Raw genomic sequence first — 17,278 nt, forward strand, 5'->3', positions numbered from 1 at the left:
GTTTTGGGGGTTTTATTTTTCATTTAACTACATACTGCACAACATTTCGAGATATGACAGGTTTTCAGCTAACAGTTGTCTGGGAATCACCTTGTTGCTGAAAAACTAGTATTTAAATCCTGTCAAACTGTCTTATCTTTGTCATCTGTCAGAGATTCAACTACATAAATGTGTTCCTGCAACAGGTGCTAGGAGAAAATGTAAAATTGGTTCTTTGTTGGGTGTCAAAATGTTCGGGCTAAAAGTGAAAAAGCAGCTAATGTCCAAAGTAAAACTTTGGAAGACCTTCAGAAAGCCTGGAGAACATTTCCTCGAGACCACTTTTAAAAACGATTAGAAGAAAGTCTGGCACCTTGGAAGCAAAACGCAAACAAATGAGGGGGTGACTCCAGACTTTTTCACATTTCACTTTTTTTTTTGTATGGGTGGCTACTTCAGTTTTTTGCATACAGTCTGCAGCTGGCGTTAGTGCGGGATCGTTCTCCTCATCTAACTCCTCACAAGAAAGTGACTCATCGTGGAGGGTTTTTGGGGGCGAAGGTGTTATGAAGCATCACATGGAAGTATTCAGGTAAAAAGATGATGATAATGATGAAGAAGATAAGGAAGTAAAGAGCACTTGAAGGTGAGGGGGAGGAAGAGGAGGAGGAGGTGGAGGAGGAGGGGGGTACATGTAGGCAAAAGTAAAAGTTGATGAGGATGAAGAAGGAGGAGGATGGGGAAGTAAGTCTTAGATGATGAGATGTTTTCTGTTGTACTGCTGATGTTATTATGGCTGTGTGTGTGTGTGACAGTCACCCACAGGATGCCCTTCACGTCCCACACACTGCCACTCAGAGTAAATGAGCAGAGGAGGAACGGAGATGGATGGATGCACGGACGGATGGATGTGAGGAGAAGACAGTGGGATGGCTGATTGGCTGGAAATAAGGCAAAAGAAAAGACCCACACTTTTTGTCTCGCCACTTTATTTCCTTCCACCCGCTCCCTGCTCTCCAGTTCACGCTCTTGAGTAATTACTGCTCCTTTCTTTCAACTCCCTCTCCCTCTGCTGCCTCCTCAGAGCCGATGTAAGTGCTGAAGGGCCCTTCATTAGAGAGGAAGAAAAGAGTGTGGGAGAACAGTGTGTGTGGATGTGTGTTAAGTGTGGCTGTATGAGCAAATAATGCTAATAAGCGCCTGATGGGCTCCAGTTGATGTCCACTTATAATTACAATCTATGTAAATTTCTCACCAGATCCCCGCGGGGAGGCGAAAAGAGCGCCTGTTGCTCGGCCCTTTCCTTCCTTCCCTGCGTGTATAAATAACGGATGGCGGCTCCCTGGCTGCCTCGCTGTCGCAGTTTACAGGTAAACACGGAACCTCTCATGACCCGCGGCGGTGATGGGTCTCCACAGCAACGCCGTGACGCGCCAACCGGGAGAGAGCGGGGCGACAAACTGGAGGCAGAGGCGGAAGCTCCGGGCAGCGATGAGCCGCGGTCCTCTGAGAAGATCGTCTATTAGCACGATGACTCACTCCACATCACCGTCATCTCCCTCTGTGATTCATCTCTGATTGCAGTTACATTAAAACAGAAATATTTATTCATCATTAAAATACGTCATAAGCGCAAATGGAGAATATCTGACGAAAATGTCTTCGGGTTGTTTTCTTGGTACTCAAACGCCACATTTCATTTAATATGTTTGGCTCCTTGGGCTTTGGGACAAACAAAAACATGCGCTGTCAAACATGCGGCCTGCGGACCAAAGTGTGAGCATTTGAAATTCTCTTGAGGGGGGGGTACCAGCATTAATATTACTATATTACTGTTGTTTTATTTCAAATAGTTGTATGTAATACATTATTTTAATGAGATATTTTAGATTTAACTTTGTTTCCCACTATAAAGCTTTGAATGTGTGATTTTGCAGGCTGGGGAGTCCTGACCTACAGTCGCCAATGTGTGAGCTCTAGGTCTGACCGAAAGAATGAGCTCACAGATACAATCAGCGAGAATTAGCTTTCCCTTAGAGATAAGGGTGAAGAGTTCAGTCATTTGGGGGGGACTCAGAGTAGAGCTGAGGTGGTTCGGGCTTCTGACTAGGATCCCTCCTAGGCGTCTCCTGAGTGGGGTGTTCCAGGCATGTCCTACTGGGATGAGGCCCCGGGGCAGACGCAGGACATGCTGGAGAGATTATATCTCTCAGCTGTCCTGGGAACACCACGGTTTTCCCCTAGATAAGCTGGAGGAGGTGGCTGGGAAGAGGGAAGTCTGAGCTTCTCTGCCTAGCCTGCTGCCCCCCTGCAACCTGGACAAGCAGCAGAAAATGGATGGGTGAATGGGAACCTCTAAGATCAGGAGTAGTAGTGTAGAGTGGGGAAGACAATTGCTCAGAAATAAAGATGCAGTATTGGATTCAAAATTTATTAAATAAATGAGGATATTATGTGTAAAGTTTAAATTTCCAGACTATAAAATTTCACTTGCAGAGCATTCCTGATTCTCGCATCTTCTCTCATCGTCCTGTCGTTCTTGCATCTTTCTCCCGCTCTCAGTGTCAGACAATAACATTTTTTTCTCTGCCAGTTTGATCACATTTGCTGAATTTGCCTTTAAAATGATCTGTCACTTAACAAAAATGTTTTTTGTTTTTTTTATGCTTGATCCTCAGCTAGCTTCTGAAGTTACATCGATCGTAATTTTATTTACATCTGCACAGTGAACACACCACAGGGATGAGAAGGGAAAAGAAATGTGCTGAGAGTGAAAGCAGACTGTGGGATGTTATTATTTTCCTATTAATGACTTAGCATATCCACGCTGCACCAGGCAGCACAAGAAATTAACTCATTTGTTTGTAATATGCATTAATCTGCTTATCTGGTTTAAATGCTCATTAAATGAAGATGCCAGGATGCAGTTCTGGATTATTTCAGCCCATTTTAATTCCTGTTTGCAAAGTCAGAATTTAAAGTTTGGTAGTTTTAGCAATTTTTGGGGGGCCTAGATATTTTTTTTTAATTTAGATATAGTGAGTCTAAAAATACTCAAATTACCTTCTCTGGGTAAAAAAAAAAAAGTGGAACGTGTCAGAGTGAGTCGTGTGTATACCGTACATAATTGTTCATGCACTTTTTCCCTTGTTTTGTTGTTTCAGATACATTTTTTTTTCATGTGTCGTTGTCCCACTGAAATATCAGTCTATTTTTTTTCATCTGATCTTTATGGTTGAAACAATGGCATGTGATATGACAATAATAATGATGATTATTTTGATTATTCTTTCTAAAGGTCTGCAGGGGGCGACTCCTCTGATAGTAAAAAGAATGTAAGACTAAGTAATTGACCTCTGGGCTTATTTATTTAAATGCATTCATTCATTTCTATGATCTCAGAAAACGCTTTCCTGTTGAGTTGGCAGCATGTAGCAGCAGGTCTTAATTAAATACATTTTGTCAAATCCGGCCTCATTAGAGTTACAAGGGATGATAAAGCTGGGCCTGTTTTATGTTGGAGTTACCTTGTGAGTGAAAAGTCGCTGCTTTACATACTGACCCTCAGTTTTTAAGAACCACGCCTCAATCATCATCAGGTAGAAAGCTACAGCCTAAGGCTGCAAGATGTCATCGAAATATGGGTGACATTACAGTGGCCATATCCATGTTTGACATGCAGTCTAAGGTACTTGATCAAACACATTTAACCTCCTAAGACCCGAACTCTTTCATGGCATGCATTTTTTTAATTATTTTTTTATTTGCTATTTGGGCTGATTGGGACCTGATAAATGTAAAAACAAAGAATTTTGTGTTTTGTTTTGTTTGTTTTTTCCTGATTGTTGTTTCTAAGAAAAATGAGATCCATATGAGGATATTTGCTTTAAAATTCAATAGGATAGTGGCAGTATAATGTCCTTATAAGTGGTTATCAGGCCCTTGTAGAGCAAAACTTTGTATTTTGGTCTAGACAACCAAAAATGTTTTGGTTTTTTTGGGTTTTTTTTTAACTATAGAGCATTATGTTGTCAGGTTGTCTACCAACATGAAATGAAAAGTGATTAAAATAAATAAATAAACGTCACTGTGGCCTAAACAAACATACACACAGTTCAGAAATAATAAGCTAATACACAAGTCACTCAAGATCGGTTCATGAAGTGATTAAAAGTTATAACAGAGATGATACAAGGAGGGGACGTCATAAATAAATCTAAGATTTAAGATTCTTGACTCAGGATTTAAGAATCCTAAATTAAAAACTATGGAAAATGCAGTAATAACATAGGTGGTGGTACTTTTAGACTTTTGATCAGATTTAACTGATGTTTTGTTCTCTTATCAATTGTGACACAGAGACCAGTACACATTTTAATGCAAAGAATATGATTGTATGCAGGTTTTACACTCTGGTGACAATTTATAGTTAGTTTAGATAAATCTTCAAAATTACTTTGCAAATAATAGGTGTTTATGATCACTTCTCCGTTGTATGACTTGCTTGTAGAAGGACAATGTTTAAAATCAGTGACTTATTCACAGTGTCCTACCCGTATAGATAATTCTTTGTAATGGACTATAAAATGAGCTCAAGGTTATCATTAACCAAACTGAAACAAAAACTAGGTGTGGCAGATGATTTTAGATGACTGAAACGGAAATAAAAACAAGACTTCTAAAAAAAAAAAAAGAACACGCTGAAATATTTTGTAAAGGGGCAAAACTAACTAAAAGAAAATATTCAGCAAATGTGGATTTGGGATATTTACATGATAAACATCCCGAATCCCAAATTATAATATTTTTAAAAAAGGTTAAAACCAATGTTTAAAATAACAAAAACAAATCTAAAACTGGACATTTTCAAATGATAAATGTAAACTGAAAGGTGCAAACCCACACTGGAAGCCGACTGAAACTAAACTAAAGTGAAAATGATGAATCAAAATCAGCATGTTGTATCCACTGTGTCGTATATTTTCTGTTGATACATAAAACGTACGCTGTGCCAGTTTATGTTATGATGTACCGCTCTCATTCCTCTCGTCTGTCCATCACTTTTTCTTAAGAGCAGCGCATCAAGCCTGGGTGGTGTAGTGGGCGCACGTCACTTTTTGCAGGGCATTGTGGGATGTTTTGCACTATATGAGCTATATTAATACTCTGTGCACTGAGTAGCCAAGATCATCGGCAGCTTCTACAGCTGCACTGTGGAGAGCACACTGACTAGCTGCATCACTGCACGGTACAGCAGCACTGGTGCTATGGATCGCAAACGCCTGCAGTGAGTGATAACAGCTGCGGAGAAGATCGTCAGGACTCTGCTGCCCTCTCTGCAGAGCATCTACCATCGCAGAGTCCAGAGGAGAGCTGCCTCCATCCTCAAAGATCCCACACACCCTCAACACAGACTGTTCACCAAAAGGTCGAAAGTCACCATTATTCAGGAGCCAAAGGTTAAATTGAGAGCATGTTTTACTTTTTATCAACTTTGGTGATGCTAATATTCAGTACACACCTTTAAGATGCTTTTAAAGTGTTTGCTACATATAATTCACAGGGGTGTATACAGAGGGGGGTCGTGGGGTGGCACCAACCACTTCTGAAATGTGACTGATGATTAAACTCTTGACCTATATACATACATCACAGATATTATGGAATGCTTTATTCACATTACATTAAAGCTCACTACATTGGATTTTTTTGAAAAACTTATGCTGATTTGAATATTTGATTTGATTTGAATGAGTGGGGAAACCCTTGTAGGCAAGCACAGCAGTAAGATGTTTCTTGTAGTTTGTTACCAGCTTTACACATATCTCATTGTCATGATGAAAGACTCATCCACAGCTCATCTTCAGTGTTCTCCATGAGGGGAGAAGATCCTCATCCAAGATTTTTTGGTACATGGTCCCATTCATTACCAATAGTGTTCTTTGCAACTGTGCTCCCAGCTGCCATCAGATCTTTAACAAGCTCCTCTGGCTGAGTAGTCACTCAATGACATGCAAATAGACTTCTATCAAATACTATCAAATGATTTTATTCCCCCCTGTATATAGAGTGGCTGTGCCTCAGGATGTAGAGAAGGTTAGTGGGTTGACCCTTGGTTCCTCTGAACCTGAACTGTGTATCGGTGTGTGTGAGACAGTTAGACGAGGTGAACATTGAATGAAAAAGCTGTGGTTAGAATGAGGCTTATAGTAAAAAGTGCTTCAGAGCAGAATATTTCTGTTCTAATTCACTACAATGAGCGGTTGTTAAAGCAGTAGGTGTTAAAATACCTGATGTTAGTTTGAACACGAAGCAGCCAAAGTGATAGCATGATGGTTTATATAAGAACAGTTTTATGTTTTATCTAAGTGTCCTCACACACCCATCTATTGCTGTCTCCTTCTGCCCTCGCTCTCTGCCGTTGACCTCCTTCTTTTCTCCTTTCATTAAACAAATTGCTGTATTCTACCAACTGCAGAGGGTCATGTTCGTGTCAGGATATAATTTTTAAGAAAAAATCATTCTCGTAAGTTTATTTCCGTGCTACTTTGATGGTCCATCAGTTGCTATATGGCACGTGAGTAACGTGATCCAGTTTGTGCCACCACATTTAAACAAAAAAAAACGATGGAAACGCCCCTGGCAGGCAGACTTTTTTTTTTTTTTGCCTCGTCCCACCTTGCAGCTTTTCCTGGAAAAGGTAATCTTCCATAGACATAGACGATCTTCGGCACAAAGTAGGCGTTCAGTTTCTCCCTCCCTCCGTGGGTCAGCGTGGGCGGCCCCGTGTGGCAGGAGCAGAGCGAAACACGACACCCCGCCAAAGGAAGGGGGGCAGAGAGAGAGCACGAAGTGTCTGAGTGAGTGGAAAAAGTCTGAGGGAAGGAGAAAGAACAGGAGTCGGTACTTTTGTTCGCCTCTGAAGCACCGCTGTTGGACTGTTGCTGAGGATGAGGAGGGTGATGATGATGGTGAGGAGGAGGAATCGACCATGCGACATGGCTGCAACAAACGGGATGAACATTTAGACTCGTCACATTCCGTTGCTCCAGCTCTGAGCAGCACGGCTCCTCCAAACTTTGACCTGCGCCATTCAGACCCTGGCGGCTGGATTTCCCCCCCTCCTGAGACTCGGGGCAACTTTTCCGCACCAAAACCCCCGCAAGTGAACGAAAATACTCCGGCGCAAAAGTTTCTGGGCAGGCGTAGATGTGTCGCGTTATACCGCTAAACTCCATGCGAAGTTTGCGGCTGGTTTTCAAGTTGAAAGCGGAGCCCGTAATCGGCGCAGGCTCCTTCTAACAAGCCGCCTGTGAGAACAACACCGGAGGAAGGAGTGGGGGTGTCGCTGCTAACTTCGCTAGCTAACTTTGCTAAGGGCTAGCCAACAAACACTCAAAAGTTGACGGGGAAAGTGAGCGAAGCGGCTGCGGCTCACCGAAGACGACCACAAAGATGAAAACCCCGGCGGACACGGGTGAGTGAGCACCCAAACACACTTAATAATAGTAATAAAAAACTTTTATCACCCGCTACTGTTCTTCAAATGAAAACAACAGGGCTTAGCCTCGGCGGCTAAGGCTGGTTAGCACGCTAACAAACTCTCCGCTCCAGGGAAAGTGTGACAAAATTATGGCGCTAGAGAGAATCCATCCGAGCCTCTTGTTATTGTTTTTAATAACCCCAGAAAGACTCTCACTCATGACCGTTATGTTTACACGTCTAAGAGGATCGAACCATCCCCAAATGAGCTATTTGAAAACTTAAAACATTTAAGGTAAAATGAAGATGAGAGATTTACAGTAAGAGTTAGCCTAATTTTCCGGATCAGTGGTGAGGAGTCGGGGTCAGCGCCGAGGTTCACCGTAACAAGAGCTCTGCATTTGGTTTATTGTTGATGCCACAATAAGATAACCTTTATTAGTCCCACACGTGGGAAATTTGTTAATGCACCCAGTTTCAAATTTAATGAGTTAGTTTGACTACACGGGTCATTAACACTGCATGCATTGGCACTGATAGCGATGCAGCCACAGTTTTCATGCAGCACCTAGTCTGGAAGAGGTTCCCAACGGTAATTATAAGTTTGTTTATCTGCATTGTTGTGGAGGAAAGACACCACCTCGTTGTGGTTGGTGGGCCACATGCAGCCCAGTTTGATCTCCGGGTCCAGACCAGTAATACCGCATAGTAACCTATATTTTAAAGAAACACCCCTTCAGATTTTTCTCTTTTTATGTGTAAGAAATGGACATCTTGACCTTCACCACAGTCGAGGTTTCAGAGGGAAAAAAGAGAGACCCCTTGCTACACAACTAAAATTAACAGAACATATTTCTGATCAATTTTCTGGGTTATCTATAACAAAGGAAAAACATCACATCACAATGGAAACAGAAAACAAATCGCACGTAGTTCGAATTAAGTAACAATGTCGAGATATATATATGATTCAAACAGTTGGTCTACATTTAGAAATACTTTCTACACACTTTCACTCCTGTGTGGTTAGTGTGGGCATGACCACACAAAGAATAACAGTGAATTTTCACACTCTACAGTGGGCCAAATTGAGCCCTTTTGCTGGGCCACATGTTATGACCCATCTTGCTCCGACAGAGCAGTGCTGAGAAAATAAAGCAACTTTGAATTGAAATGTGTTTGACGCCACTGAAATTGAGATGGGGAATTTCTGTGTAGAGCCATTTAAAATCCAAAGCTTACCGAGCTTTGACCAAACTTTAACCTCAAGGAAGTGATGAAATGCAAACTACTAACCAGGTGTTTTGATTGTTTTAAGCCGAAGCCAGCCCACATTTCTACTTATCACTACATCAAAGCTTGAAGAGGAATGTGGAGTGACTACATAATTGGATTGGGAACTTCACTAAGGGTGCAACTGATAAGGGTGACCAGATCCAGACACCGTAAATGTGGGGCAGAGAGAATGTGTGTGAGGGTGATCTGATAAGTCTAAGTAAAGAAACAACACAAAAAACATTGCTGGTAACAGGTTTGGCATTAAGAAATGTCTCTTCAAATTTCTCATCACAAAACAAAACTGAAATGAATAGGTCAGCCTGCAGATCAGGAAGTTGCTTCCAGTGACCAATCTAGCGTCGTCAGTTAGGATTGGGCCGATATATTGGATTGTTGCATATCTAGACCACGCAACTCTTTCAGCCACACATTTCAGTCTAGTTTTAGTCTTTATTTGTTAGGGATCCTTCACAAAACGTCAATCTCATAAGAGATAAGATCGCTTATACCAGCGAATTCCCCAGGTGCACATGATATTACGTAAACTAAAATATCAATGCTGTGTGGGACATTGTTTTAATGTGTGGGATTGAGAGGACATTATTTTTTTACTTATTTTTAAAGTGGGACACCTGGTCACCCTACATAGGAATGAGGTGATTGTTAGCTGAGATATTTTAACTGTCCTGGTTAGTGCTGCATATTTTTGTGTCATTGTTTAGTTTAATGTGCTCTGTGTTTCCTGCAGGGCACTTTGAAAGTAAACCTGTCTGACCCTCTGACACGTGAGAATTTGATCCGGTGCGGTTAACACCTTTGCTGGGACTTTAAATGGAGTTTAACCCAGAAATCTCAGGCCCTGCTATTTGAAATTCCTTTCATTTTTCTTCGACATGTTTAGTTTCAGCGAGATTATTATGATTTTCATTTCACAGGTTATGATTTTCTTCCATTGTGCATTTAGGTGCTCTTAAACTCAGTTTAGTCAAAAGTGCTTTGTGGTAATCGAGGGCAGGCGTGGATCCAGCTCCCATAATAGATGTTTGAGTGGGGAATGCCTCACCACAACACAACATCATAATTAGAAATACGACTTTCAGATCTCTTTGTTCCCCCAGATAACTCTTGGATCACAGAGTTATGAATAACGTGAACATTTTTTCCCAGTGGGTGCTCTTTAGCTATATGGATCTGAACATCGTGCTGAAATAAGTTTATGTAATCACAATGAGCAGCCAGTCCACTGCACAAAATGCTCAACAGGTGCAAGAAATGTATTTTTTGGTGCTGAAATTAAAAGTCTTAAACAGTGACCACTTTATTTTTAGAGCAGCATATGTGGCCTATTTCAGATGTCTGAACATTGTAGCCCTCTCTAAAGACTTTAATTATCCAGAGGATCAGATTGCCGAAGCTACATTGCATTTCCTTTTATTTCAAAAGAAGTGGACCAACGACTGTTTGAACCATTCAGCAAAAAGATAGCTACCTTTGTCTGTTTTCTGAATGATTTATTAATTTGGCTCTGCTGATAAGATTGCAAACAGCTTAAAGGAGTTCACACTGGTTGTTGGACTTGTTTTTAAGTTGTTCCTGCTCTTCGGCATTTATGGTCTGATTCATGCTGACTTCCTTTAGTTTCTAGGGATTGGAGTAAAGCTGGGGAATCATGGGTTTAAATGACACTGTCTGTAGCGTTTGCATTGTTATATGATGTAGGTCATTTTAGTCTAAAGGCCTCTTTTTTGTGAGGGAAGAGGGTGTAGTACAATGGGTTTAAGTACCAGAGCACACCTATACAGTTGTTTCCTGTCTGAAGAACCTAGACATACCTGTAAATAAAGTCTATGAGCTTCAGTTTGTATGCGTTCTCCCCGTTGCTGTGTGTCAGCCTTTAGGGTTATCATGACTTTTATCACAGAAAGCCTGAACTTTGTCTTTTTTTTTTTTTTTTTTACTTAAAAATTACATTCTTGGTATTGGAAATAGTTTTTACCTGCATGAAACAAAACAATAAGAACACTTTGTCTACAAAGCACTTGTTATATATAAAAACCAATCTTCAGGACTTTACAGGACTTTAAAAACAGCAGAGCATTTTTTAGCCCATCCTTTTTTCCCTCAAGTCTAGAAACTCTTGTTTCATGTCTGTCATGATGTTTTCCATTGAAGTCATGGAAAAGTGATTTTGATTTTTTTAATCGTTCACTTCTCAGTGCTCTACCTACATTCTTCCTCCCTCGTATTTACGCGTACAGCCCTTTTCCATTAGTACCTACTTTGATCGGCTTGGTCCAACTCTACTAATTTTCCAGTACGATCGAGTACCACCCAACATACGTGGGGTCATTATAGCATGCGTCCAGAAGTCCCATAGCGCCATTTGTATGTGACATGAACAAAACAACAATGGAGGACATTGAGGCAATGGTATACCTTTTGCTTGGTCTAAGGCATTTTGTCAGACTCGGCGACGACAGTGTTGCTTGTTTGTAATCCTTTTCGCTCATTGCTGGGTTTCAGAAATGGCGGTTTTGAATTTTGTGGTGGAGATTCTCTCATGACTAGTCTGTTGACGTCACGTTTTCGGATCACCTCAGATGCGAGTAAGTACTAGTGGAAAAGGATGTTTTAATATTATCTAATAAATCTCCAAGTTCTTGAGAAATTGTCTCAAATTCACTGAGTCATTTAAAGGTGCTGGTAACTTTCAGGGTAGAACGTTTTCTTGATGTGTTAGTTAGCTGGTGTGCTTAATAAGTCAAAGCGCTTTAAATGTCAGTATGACAGCTTTGCCTTTTGAATTTTGCTTTATTGGTTTTCTTGCATGAAATATGATTCACTGATGATTGAATTTTAACCAGATCACTATTATTTCTTCATCTTGAGTGGGGAGTAAGCGGTACAGCATCATTCTAGCACACTTCTGTACCAATGAAGGAGCCCCATGCCAATATTAAAGGCCCCAGATGGGAGCCATGATCTATATATAAATGTATACATGGGCCAACCTCCACTCTCTTCCTATCAGGAAGTCTGAAGTCTGGCCCCACCAGCACCAGCTCCAATTTTCCGCTTGTGTTACTCGTTATATCAACAACACGCCACATTTGAGACGTCACAGCTGTAGACAGCGAGGACCAGCAGGCCAGCACGCTTTGTTGCACACTCTTATGTGTATATGTGTAGTGAAAGGAGCCATACATGAGCAATTAGCTGGTGTTAAGTCTGGTAAGGGCAGGGCTTCTGTTTATGACTGAGTGTATTTGTGTTTGTGTGTGTGTGTTAATGTGTGTGTATATGTGCCCACATGTCTGTCACTCTGCGGCCGTACCTGACATTAATGTGGTCACAACAAAGTGAGTGTTTGACTTTTACCAGCGTGTCCAAATTGCCCTTGAGGAAGACCATTTGGTTGTGGGCAGTTGACTCAGCTCGTTGTAATTACAGGAAGAACGACTTAGACATTTTTTATGCAGATTGAAATAGCTCTAATAACACTGGTTAGACCGGAGCTAATGAACCACAGGCTCATTTTGCTTTAAAAAAAATGATGCCGTTAGTTTCCTTTGGGAAGGACTCTGTCGTGTTACTGTCTCACCATTATACTGAATTATACTGTTGGCACCAGCACAATTACTGGCGGCACAATTGCACTACAAGTTGAGGCTCAGTTGTTTGTCTCGGGGAAAGTTTGAAAAGAGGAGCTGGCTGCTGATGTATAGCGACGCCGTGGTGCACTTTGAGTCTTAAGACGCCCTGTCTCTGCGGGATTTGTCAGAGGCCGCGCTAGACATTGTATGTCATTTTGACAGACAGGGTCATAAACTTGAATGCTTCTATGGTGAAACGTTTGCAAGAGCATATAGTAAAAAATCCAAATACTTTTTTACCTTTTAAAAAACAACTGAGTCTGTAGCTCTGAGATTCACTCTGTTGACCTGTCAAAGACTCATGTTACTGCTTAACTGTAAGAAATCAGACCATCTATGATGTGTTCTTAGCATTTGAATGATTTAATGTTGTGGTAGAGGCACCATTGGTGCTTTAATTAACTAAATTACAGCCAACTTTCAGACGTCTTTGTCACCGTTTTTAAGAAAGGAAAAAAAATCTCAGTGAATGAGATTTCTGTCACTTACTCCTCGTCCACTGCAGTGTGCTTCAGCTGAAAGAAGTAAGGCACATGGTTTTACGTGGGTGAACCTGTGGAAGGATTTTTAACAGTTGCCTACAGTTGCATTAGTCCTTGGATCACCAAGCGTCTCTCACTTATGGCAGCGTGTGAAGGAAGTGTCAGCTGGCTCTTTGCTTCAGCTCTCTGTCCATCTCCCCTATGTTTCCTGTGCAAGCTTCCCAAGGATCACAAGGCCACAGCAAACTGGGGCCTTTTTGTTTTTTTGCCCCTCTCAGAATAAACACACAGTGACATGGGCTTTACAATCATTTTAATATTAGAGTTCAATTAATTTCACTGTTAAATAATTGCAAGTGATTTCTGCCTGACTTGCTCTTGTGTGACTGATATCGGGCAATAAACTGGATGCCAGTCTCTCCTGTGGATACTAAATAAAAGCAGAATATGTTTTGGAGAGAAATGGCATTACAAAAAAAACCCCCAAAACATAAATACTGGTGTGACAGGATGTACCTTTCTCTCATTTTCCTCCCATTATGTGGTTGCTGTGAGTGATCGGGTCGCCCCTTGAGTCGACCTGATCACATTCCTGATTACTGCTGAGCCAAGCCTGGGCAAGCAGACCCTGGAAAAACCACAGCAGAGTGACGTCAACATTTCTCTGGTGTGCTGTCAAGAGGCAGCTCAGGTCAGCTTTGCTGTGATCATCTCTCGATGTTACGGCGGGCCTCTTTTCCTGGAGGTGTGTATGTACAGTGGCTTTAGTGACCCATACAAAGCGTAGATAATAGACAACAGGTTGCTCGAGCTGGGACATGCTGGCCAAACAAACACAGAACGCTCAAACACAGGAAAACCTGACAGTCTGAGAGATGAACGTTGACAGACATCCATGCCTGAAATAAATTTTTATTGTCCTATTACCTCAGGTTGTGTTTAACTATGCCATTGCTGTACTTTCTGCTCTTTCTGTCTTTGCTTTAGTGGATTTTTTTCCTCTTGTCTCCATGGTTGCACTGTTTGTTTTCCTGTCCTATATTTTACAAATCAAGCAGCTCATTTAAGCATTTTAAGTTTAAACTGCAAATGCATTCGAGCCTTAAACTTGTCTTTGGACTTATCTTGCCTTAATGATGGTAATGTTACCTGTCACTTATCTGTGGACCTGCTCTTTTTCCTTGATAGTTAAAGTAGAGTTACATTTTTAGCTAGTATCCCTCCAAGTGCACATCTTTGAAGCTTGTCTCTGTATGAGAGCGAGAATTTCTGATACAGCAGAGAGCCTCACAGAAAAAGCATGCCAGGTGTCATCCAGGTCAGGTGTCAGTCCACCCCTGCAGCACTGCTGGTGCAAACTTTGGTCAGAACGTTATGAGATCTCTGTAATTGTGAGAATTTACTTCATCGTAAATGCAGGGTTCGATTAAATTTTGTGCAGTAGCTGCAATCCCAAAACGAAATTCCAGCCCTGAGTGGTGAATAAATTGTGGCTGTATCGATCATTTTTTTGATTACGGATGTATACATGAGAGAAAACAGACAAAACAACATCAATCAATATATTGGTCTGCATATTCTTATAGATTTTTTTTTTTTTGTATCTCAGCAACCAGGCTTAAAGTTTTAGGAGGTTTTTAATTGCTTTGCCTAAGGGCTCGGTGATGGTTGTTGTGTAACAGCTTTATCGTCTAAAAGCCTTATCTATTCTCTTGTACTGTGAAGCCATTTAGGAATCAACAATTTGTAATGTTGCGCTATAAAGGTGACTTTTTTTTAAATAAACACTGATAATTTTCATTCTTTTTTTAAACTTCATGTGGACCTCCTTTGATTCCTCCTCCTGCAGGTAATGATCTCCCACAGTTCCCATGCGATTTCTAACAGCACCTGTAGTTCAGTGCTCGAACTTGTAAAGTGCAGCTGTGGGCTGTACATGCTGGCAGGAAAGCTATAACAATCAACCAAACACATTTCCTGTGGAGATGAATAAATTATTGTTGCACCTCCGGGGCTGTTCTGTATTATGTTTTATTGAGGCTACTGACGGAGAAGAAATTGTTCTCTTCTCTTCAGTGATACATTTCTTCCTCAATGTGTGCGGTTTTTTGTTTGTTTGTTTTTTTGTTTTGTTTTTTAACCTTTTTAAACTGGTGTGATTTGAAAGACCCTTCTGTTCTGTGATGGAGAGGCTGATGCTACTATCTGACATATATGTTGAAATTTTATTTGGCTGACTTGTTTTTAGCTTGTCAGATGCTGTTGTTATATTAAAAATATCTTGAGGTGACGCCACAGCATGTTCAGTGGTTGCAGGGAATTGTAAAATGGAGCCCTCCACCAATTATTTTTCTTGACAGTTTTAAGCTTCATGTGAAATTGTAACCTTAGAAAAACACTGAAGTGTTGTCCAATTAATATTAATATCAGAATTTCAGTCAGTGATTGCCACAGACTAGCTTTAATTGGTATATTAACTTAACACCCACCACATCACCCGCTGGTTTTGAACTCTACATTATAAATCCTCAGTGTTCGAATTTTGGCTCCAGATATATATTTTTAAGTCAGAAAGAATAATATGTTGAAGAAAGGGTTGAGTTATGAGCTATCAACTATCCATCCAGACCAAAACTCTTTTGTAGAAGGTTGTAAACATGCTTGAATAGTGAAAAGTTCAACATTTCAAAATGTGGATCTGTGGGGATTGATTCACGTTGGGAGTCGACCTCCAGTAGCCACTGGATGAACTGATGTTTTTTGACTTTTTTTTTTTTTTTTTTTTTTTCCCCCCTTCACTGGGAAAGAGATGATGTCACTGTTGTGGAAATCTTTGATATCGTTTAACTATTCTCAAGATATTGTAGTCCTGCCGTCGGTCAGAGGGACTCTAACTCCACCTAACAGACCATCATGTGGCGGCAGTGCTAGGTCTTCTCTGGAGATCCGCTGCAACCTAGAAAGTCTATCTAACCAGAACCTGGCTCATCTGTTACTACACAAAGCTCATCAAGGCTTCAGAGCAGATGCCTGCTGTTCAATATAGTGGAGTTGAGACCATCCACAAAGTGAGGAACTGACTGAGGAGAAAAAAAAAAGCATGGCTACACCTTTTGCTTTCATGTGTCTCCTGCTTCCACCAAAAACAGTCTCATTCAGTGAGTTATGGAGCTTTCATCACTAACCTGATTTAGACATGGTGCATGCGTCTCCTGATTTATCAGTGCACATTTGTACAGATAGTATCACATGTTGCTCAAAAGAATGCGCTCATCTCTCAGTCAGCCTCAGTAACCGTAAGCATTTATGATCGAGTGAGTTTGTGTTGCCTCCTTGACAGCTGACCCCCAGTGGGGCAGATGAAAAGACGAAGCAGGTCAAGTGGAACCAACGATTCACTTCACCGAGCAGATAAGAAAGAGTTTTGTAGCAGGACAGCTATCGCTGGAGCACCTGACAGGATACAAGCTTTCCGGCTTCACTCATGTTCTCACACACGCCCGTGAATCTCTTTTGCATAAACTTGAAAACATGCATATAATTCTTTTGGCATTTTATATAGTTTGATTTTGTTTCGGTGTGTGGGTCATTATTCCATAATTAGGCTTCTCATATTTAATGTTTAAATTTCCACAGTTCAGTAATTTAATTTTTTTTAATGTTTCTACGTCAACTATTTTAAACCAATGTGAATCAGCTGTGCCATTGCTAAAATAGGTCATTTTAGAAGCTAATCAGTATTTGCAACTAGTTACCAAATGAAAAGCTGATATCTTTTATATATTTATAGCAGTGATATGACTATATAAGTGCAGACAAATCATTTTCCCTTGAAGCTTTTTTGGAGACTGAGAAAGACAGAAGGTGAGGAGGTAGGGATGTGTTTTGTCAGTGGCTGTTTTGGCTGGAGTCATTTCGACTTAAAGAGGTGTGGAGAGTCATGCCGTGTGTTATGGCTATCATCTGTGGTTCGTGGAGAATGAGAGGAATGGGAGGCTTCCCTGGCTGGTTTGGTGTCATTTATGGCCAGAGGGATAGAGGTAGGTCTGCTTTCTGCACACTGCACAAAGGGGACAGACTAGGTGTGGTCCTGTATAGCTCTGTATAATACTGCCAGCATTACCGGTGCCAGTAAAATAGTTACAACCAAGTTGGTGTTGGAGCAAAAATGTCCACCAGATGCCATCTGTTTTTTAGGGAGTCTGTTTTAACAAAGAAGCATGGTTAGAGGTAGCTTGGCAGGTTATGTTCAAGTAATTAGAGTGACCTACAGTGGGTGGCAACATCTATTATTTTACAATAAAGTGGGAGCATTGACATGTATTAAATCCAGCAGTGGCATTCACTGGAAAGGAGCTGTGGTGCCAGCGGAAAGTCTAGAGTAAGGAAAAAAAGAGAAAAGAA

General features: G+C 41.0%; 1 protein-coding gene across 1 annotated transcript in view; it reads left to right on the top strand.

Moving 5' to 3' along the window:
* The first annotated feature begins 6,720 nt into the window (after window positions 1–6,720).
* Window positions 6,721–17,278, top strand: part of erf (Ets2 repressor factor) — a 45,458-nt gene continuing 34,900 nt past the window's right edge. The window contains exon 1 of the mRNA XM_085395197.1: window positions 6,721–7,456. Coding sequence (XP_085251323.1) covers window positions 7,435–7,456 — 22 coding nt within the window. The 5' untranslated portion in view covers window positions 6,721–7,434. The remainder of the gene's footprint in view (window positions 7,457–17,278) is intronic.

This window comes from Rhamphochromis longiceps, linkage group LG22 (assembly GCF_057381845.1).
Source record: "Rhamphochromis longiceps isolate RC_006_pf linkage group LG22, R_longiceps_female_GT1.1, whole genome shotgun sequence".
Classification (NCBI taxonomy): domain Eukaryota; kingdom Metazoa; phylum Chordata; class Actinopteri; order Cichliformes; family Cichlidae; genus Rhamphochromis; species Rhamphochromis longiceps.